The following is a 7,500-nucleotide window of genomic DNA, read 5'->3' as shown; positions in this document are numbered from 1 at the left end:
GCAAGAAGAACTATATAGAAATAGATATGGATATTGTTTGCTAGTTTAATCTAAGTCAGCCTGCTCAGCCATCTTGTCTCTGTAGGAACACTTAAACTTTCCTCCATCTATCGTGGGGATCTCTCGCTGCCTTCTCAGATATCCCCTCGGTGCATGTCAAGAAATGCTGTGAAGCTCATGTCTAGTAAAGCTGGTCCATACTGCAATCATAAATGTATAGTACAGTACATTCGACAAGGAATGCATTTATAATTCCCTAGCAATATATTGACCCCCCTTTGAGTGATTCTACTTTGCAGCTGCTTTCTCTGTGTGCTGAGTAAGGAACATAAACATGCAGGCGCAGATAAAGAGAACCAAGACTCGTAATTCAGTCCAACAGTAAAAACAGTGCGGGGGTGTGTGTATGTGGACCTGTTGTATGTTTGCGTGAAGAAGCATGAGAAACAAGAATAGGAGAATGAGTGAGACAGAGGGAACTAGAGAGAGGGAGAGGGAGATGTATAGAGAGATTGCAAAAGAGAGCGAGAGAGAGCGAGAGACATAGAGAGAGGAGAGACAGAGAGAGGCAGTAGGGTTATAGCAAGAGATGGTGAGAGAGATGGAGAGAGAGGTACAGAGAGAGACAAAAAGAGAGAGGGGAGAGAGCCCTAGAGGGGGGAGGGATACGTATGTATAAACAGTATGCATATATATATAGAGAGAGAAGCTAGAAAGCTGGAGAGACATAGAGAGAGGGTGGAGAGAGTTAAAGATTAGTGTGCCTTCAGTTGATATGTGCTACTCACGTCAAAACTTAGCCCCCGGTAAAACAGATTGACAAGCCTAAAAGCCCCACATTGAGTCCTGGCAGTAACACAGGAGTGCATGTGTGTGACATTGTGTGAGTGAATTTGTTAGCGGGCGAGACTAGTGATGTTTGACATATACCGCTATATGATTAAACCCAGCCAAAACATGTGTAATCGAACCCCATGCTTTGGTACACTGCTTTTAACTCCTTCTCTACACTTCCGTTAACCCCTGTGCTTCCATCCTTCCAACCACGTCTTGCACCGCTTCACATGGGCTCGGATCAGCGGAACTAACAGGCAAAGTATGAGCTGGAGATGAGAAAGTCGTTCGGAAATTCAGTGATTAGTCTGTAATGCAGTCGGGAAAATGTTTGTATAGTCTACTTATTCACCGGTATGTATTGAGTGTGTGTATACACAGACACACACACACACACACACGTAAACATGCACACGTGTAAACATACACACGCGTAAACACACACACACGCACTCATTACCTTCGATAAAACATTGCTCTGGAACTGGGATCTGGGTCACCATTTCTTTACAGAACGCTTTGATGGTCTCCATGTTGTTTTTCAGGTGAACGTGAAGTCGATCCACTTCCTCCTCCTCCTCTTCCTCCCTCTCCTCCTCCCCCCCATCCTTCCCTCCCTTTTCTCCATCTGCTTCCTTCGTCCCACTGTCTGTGGCGGGGCCGCCGTCGGTTGCCTTCCTCTCCGGGGGCGGGACTTCCTGCGGATCTCCCTGCTGATTGGCCAGAGCATGGGGAGGGGTGGCGTCAGCGGTCATGGTTCCCTCTGTGTCTTCGCCGTTGTCCGAGTTGAAGGAGCGCGAGCGGACGGCGTGGAGGGCCAGGCTCTTTGACCTAGGAGGACCAGGTACACATCCCCACACCAACTTATCATTTAGCACGACGGTATAGTCAGGTACAATACAAAACAGTGCAGTATAATACAGCGCAATACAGCAAGGTACACAGCCATACAGTGCTGTGTAATACGGTCTAACACAGCTCGGTACAGTCAGCTACAATACAATCCAGAACATTACAATATAGCACATCGGCTTCCACCATCAGTGCCTGCACTCTTATTACACGTGAAGTGTGGACCATTAAGGGTCCCCAGTGGGCCAGGGGTCCGGGGTCGGCTCCGACAGACCTGTTGAACCTCATCTCCCGCCGCTCCAGCCGGGCGGTCTGCCCGGCGCTGTACCTCCTCTGGGGGGCCGGCGACTCCCCCTCCCCTTCCTCCTCCTCCTCCTCCTCCTCCTCCTCCTCCTCCTCCCCACCAGCCTCCTTCTCTCCCCCCTCGGCCCCCATCTTCTCCTCGAAGGCCTGGATCCTGATCTGGAGATGCTGGTCCGACCCCACTGCTCTGACCGCTCCTGCTCCCCCTTTGAATCCTCCTGCTGCCGGGCCGTGCGCTCCCATAGGAGCTGCACACTGGGACGCCGTGCGCTCGTTTCCAAGGCTGTAACACACACACAGAAATGCACACACACGTGACAGACTGCGGGGCTGGAATGTGTGTGACTCTGGGCACGTGAGGATACAGCAGGAGAGATGAGGCTTGACCGATCATCACGTGTTTAAACCGAGTTTCAGACCGAATGACTTTAACACATTTCGTGATTCATTGGTACTGCTCTTAAATGAGCCTACACTCTCTCTTGCGCTCCAGCTCTTTTTTTTTTTTATTTAGTTTGTATATCCAAGGCTTCTTTCTACCTCACATCATCTCCCTCTCTCTCGCTCTCTCTCTCTCTCTCCCCCCCTAGCTTTCCCCCCTTCCCTGTCTCTCTCTCTCTCTCTCTCTCTCTCTCTCTCTCTCTCTCTCTCTCTCTCTCTCTCTCTCTCTCTCTCTCTCTCTCTCTCTCTCTCTCCCTCTCTCTCTCGCCCTCCTCCCCTCTCTTTCCATCCCTCTGTGTATATTTATCTGTCTTTCGCTCTGCCGGGGGCCATTCCATCTTCATCAGACCATCCGCTTGTTGTTGGGTGGAAACAGACTTCCAGGGGCCCATGCGCTCGTTTTTTCCTCTCTCCTTGCCCTCTTGCTCTCCCTTTCAGAGAAAAGCACTCTGCCTTTCTCTTCGTCATTCTCTCCCCCGCCTCCCTCCCTTCACCCGACGCAGAGACCCCCAAATAGAGGGAGTCAGAATCCCTATGAGAGGAACGGGGAGCACTGCCAAGCCGTTTTGAATAGTGTTAACTATATGGGGAGTGCAGCACACTTTTGGATACGTTAACACACACACACACACACACACACACACACACACACACACACACACACACACACACACACACACACACACACACACACACACACACACACACACACACACACACACACACACACAGACGGTTTATTCTTTCCTTTTTGATGATTACTTTTTATTTGAATACAAAACGAGTTTGGTTTGGCAGTAGCGTATTTTCAGAACCACGCTGAGCCATATTTTGATAACGGTAATTTTGGATTTTAATGGTCGATAAAATCAAGTAGAATGTTACAATAAGGCCAACTCAAACAGTAATGCAGGTTTGGGGTAATTTAAATACAGCATTTCGGTCGATTAAAACATGACGAGTTTGCCTGGCTGGTCGTTACAACTGAAGTAGCTTTAGATGACTTGCCAACCACAGAGCAAACGAAAACTCCCTGAAACAACTTTTACAACAAACATTGTTCACCTTTGTTCAACATTGTTCACAATGGATGGTATTTACGAAATAAATGGTAAATAAACATTTTTGATAATGCCCACCACATGATGCTTACGTTAAGGCTATTTAGTTTATCACTGCGTTCCTGCTTTAGTTTATTTAACTGTGAAGTTTATGTGGAATAGGCCTAGACATAAAGTCGGACCACATTCATCCAACACTCAAAAGGTCTCTTCTGTTTGTCTCAAGGCGCTGTTATGGTGTTGGTTTGTCTAGGTTTTGAAGGTGGCCTTGTTGTTCTATTGTGTTTTCTGCTATGGCCACCTCCTCAGCTGCTATGGCTATGGCACACTGTAAACACACATATATATATATAAATACATGTGTGTGTGTGTTTGTGTGTGTGTGTGAGTGTGTGTGTGCGTGTGTGTGATGTCTGCGTGGACGACCTCCAGAACAGCACAGAGTAGAGTTTGTGAGTAAAAAAGGACAACGATAATCCACCCTCGCAATATAACTAATCAGGTCCCAGGGTGTCATTTTGTTGGCCTTTTTAATGTTTCAATATACATTACAATAGCTGAACCGTATGCCCTAGGAGGTAAGCTTTTACCTCATTGACACCTACACAAGTGACCCATATAAAAGCCCCATCCTCCTCCTCCTCGTCTTCCTCCTCCTCCTCGTCTTCCTCCTCCTCCTCCTCCTCCTCCCCCTCCCCCTCCTCCTCCTCCTCGTCTACCTCCTCCTCCTCCTCCTCGACTCCCTCCTCCTCCTCGACTCCCTCCTCCTCCTCCTCCTCCTCCCCCTCCTCCTCTTCCTCGTCTTCCTCCTCCTCCTCCTCCTCCTCCCCCTCCTCCTCCTCCTCCTCCTCCTCCTCCTCCTCCTCCTCTTCCTCCTCCTCCTCCTCCTCACCTGCATTGCATGGCGGGGCTCTCCCCCAGCTTCCGCTCCAGCAGCCGAGCGATGGCGCTGAAGGAGTTGCTCATCCTGTAGATGTCCTTGCCGCAGCCGCCCAGGACGCAGGGGTAGCGCTCCGTCAGGGCCCGGATCTGCATGAGCAGCGTGTGGTGGAAGCTGTGCTCCATGTTGCCCAGCAGGGACACCAGGTACACCAGGGAGCTGCACGCATGGGCCTGGGGGAAGAGGGTGGATGGTTATTGGGATTCAAAGTGTCGGGTGTAAAGCAGAGAAAGAGCAATGCACCCTTCCACCGTGTCACGCATGTGGTGACATTGAGGGGCAGGGTCTTGTCATCATCGGCTAGGGTGTTTAGAGCTATGGTGGCATGGGTTTAGGTTGGATCCCCACTGCCCGTGACCTACCAGTGGGCATCCCCGAGCAGGGAGTCTAACCCCTACATACGGGTGAGTGCCCGGTGTGCGTTCACTGGAAGTCCCTGATGGCTGTTTGTGATGAGGGAAAGACAAAAAGCAGGGAAAGTACGATGACCCTGTTCCTTGTGTTGAATGTATTCTCGTTGGTTATGCTTCCAAGAGAAGTTGGGTAAATGTGCTGTAAATTAGGTAAAACTAGGACAGAGCAAACAACTATGTTTCCTGATTAGACACATTCCTCCTTTACACTTTGAAGTCGGGAGCAGGGCTGCGAGCATGCGCTGCTTTGGTTTGTAGAACACAGAAAGACAAAATGTAATCAAAACATATGGAGCTGAACTGCGATAGTAGAAAACCCATGTCTCTATGTTTGGAATGACATCATTCCTCTCTTTTGGCTCTTTGAGGTTTCCCAGTGTGTATAATGTTAAATCTACACACACCGTTTAATTAGCCTGCTAATAGGTGCTTAATCCAAATATGTACAGCTGAAACAATGTGTACGGAGCACACCCATGAGCCAATAGTAACATGCTGTCTACAATCAAACACGCTTTCCATTTGAGAGGCCAGCGATACATGTGGCGTCGTTTATTGTCTCATTAAAGTATTGTATTGTATTATCTGAGAGGCATTCTACGGACCAAGGATGAATGTTTAACAATATAAAGTTTGGGGGGGGGGGGGGGTAGTGGAACACATTAGATAGCTTTATTAATTTGCAATTGCCAATATAGACATTTCAGTCAAGAGGTAAAAAGTTTTCAAAATGTGAGTTTCAAATGGTAGATAATGAATGGTAAAAATGGTGGAATACTTCTGCAAACCGTGCTAATAACCCATTCTGAGCAGCTGTATTTGTACAGCCCTGCTGTGACCCGGGGTTTAAATACAACCAACATTGTCTAGCAGTGAGGACCCAATTATCTGTGTAATTAATGAAGACTGGCTCCATAACCCCGACCATAACAAGACCGGCTATGCAGTCCAACACCCCGATTATCACACTGTCTGCTGCTCACTCCTCACCCTCCTCGCCTCCCTCCCCTGGGCCTCTCTTTCTCCCCGTACCTCGCCCCCTCCAGCCCTCTTGTAATGCAGGGGGATTCAGCCAACCAGCACCACAGGTGGACACATGCGTGGCCGAGGTTAAAACCAACACTGTTAAAGCCTAACCATACTACTTAAGCTTGTAAGCAACTCGGACAGGTCTGAACAAAATCAAAGGCATGTCTCCGAACTGTGATTGGGGAAAAAGATAAATCTGTGATTGATTGACGAGCGCGGTAGCCCAACGTAGTCATTAGAGGCGTCGACACCAAGGCCGTAAATAGTGGAAAGGAATGCGGCCGCGGCCTGGTCTGGACGGGGTCTTTCACGGACCCGCTCCACGCTGCGGCGCATGTAAAGGCCTCCAGTTAAGACGGAGTACAGAGGACCCGGCTCTGTCTTGCAAAGAAATACGTCAAAGAAACTGTTATTTTACGAGGACTGAAAGTCCCCCTCTGTAAGAGAGCTGCAGGAGAGCCCCCCCCTTGACAAAAGTTGAATAATACAGTTAATCTCTCTTCCATATATCCTCGTGCCACATTTTGAATTTTGTGGCACGAGGATTTTGATGTTGCGTTTTGGAGTTCTCGTATTTATTAAGGGGAAAATATCTTCCCCTTGATTTCCTTTAGTTATAAGCTGTGTCAGAGCTACATAATTCAGACTCAAAAGAATTGTCACTGACAATTTCAAACAAGTTTCCAAAACATAAAATCTTGGGGACTTTTTGGAGGACAAAATGTTCATGCTTCGTAACGAAGCAACCGGTTTCAATCACTCCATCCGTCACAGCTGTTTGTTGCATGTGTGCATGTGTTTTTAATGTGTGCGTGTATGTGTTTGTGTGTGTGTGTGTGTTTGTGTGACTGCATGTTGGTATTTATGAACCCATAAATGCAAATTCCCTCTTTGGGCAGATAAAGTGCTCTTCCATCCTTTGTTGGTTTGTTTGTGCATGCGTGCGTGGGTACCACGACATGTTTGTCTTTGCTTGTGTTACTCCTTCCTTGCAAGAAGGAGTTGACTCACTGTTACAATATATCCCCCGCATCCAAATGGTGAAGCCAGTTTGAAGCCTCACAAGAAGACACTATTTGAGAAAATGAATGTCACCCACAGTGTACAACTTTCCAAAGTATAACGGGTATACAACCACAACTCAGAGTTCACTTAAGTTGGTCTTTGCATGTGGTCATATAGTAGTGAGGGCCCTCCAAGCAGCTTGTCTCTACTTATCAGTGTAGACTTAATATTAATCTCTAAAGTGACGTGCCCAATGCAGGACCACACTGGCCTGTATCACGCAAGTTTCTGTAACTCAACATTTTCCGAATGCTTGCTACTTACTTAAACTACAATTATAAAGCGGCACTAAACAGCATGTTTAGTGACGCTCCATCAAACCTCTCACTTTTCACAGAACTCCCAGGAGTGACCTGGGAGTTGTAGTGGTGCTATGGGTCGAGAGTGAAGGGAAATCTCTTCAAGAAAAACATATACAAATGATTTGAATATTTGAATTGGTCAACATGCCGAGGAAAACTACAAGAGGTTCAGAGAGCATTGAGAGTAGTTTTGAAAATAGATTTGTATAATTTAGAGAGAAGGGAAGGAAAGGGAAAATGGGGCCTCCTGGAGCATTGCG

At 47.7% G+C, this 7,500-nt stretch overlaps 1 protein-coding gene across 1 annotated transcript in view; it reads right to left on the bottom strand.

Annotated features, from left to right (window-relative positions):
* Positions 1–7,500, bottom strand: part of LOC130406012 (ventricular zone-expressed PH domain-containing protein-like) — a gene marked incomplete at its 5' end in the record, with an annotated part of 36,712 nt that overhangs the window by 24,588 nt on the left and 4,624 nt on the right. Inside the window, 3 exons of the mRNA XM_056611377.1 lie at positions 1,295–1,665; positions 1,961–2,272; positions 4,384–4,604. Of these exons, the coding sequence (XP_056467352.1) occupies positions 1,295–1,665; positions 1,961–2,272; positions 4,384–4,604 (904 nt within the window). The remainder of the gene's footprint in view (positions 1–1,294; positions 1,666–1,960; positions 2,273–4,383; positions 4,605–7,500) is intronic.

The sequence above is a fragment of the Gadus chalcogrammus genome, chromosome 16 (genome assembly GCF_026213295.1).
Source record: "Gadus chalcogrammus isolate NIFS_2021 chromosome 16, NIFS_Gcha_1.0, whole genome shotgun sequence".
NCBI lineage: Eukaryota > Metazoa > Chordata > Actinopteri > Gadiformes > Gadidae > Gadus > Gadus chalcogrammus.
The sequence above is the reverse complement of the archived record's forward strand: the minus strand, read 5'-3'. Positions and strand labels throughout refer to the sequence as shown.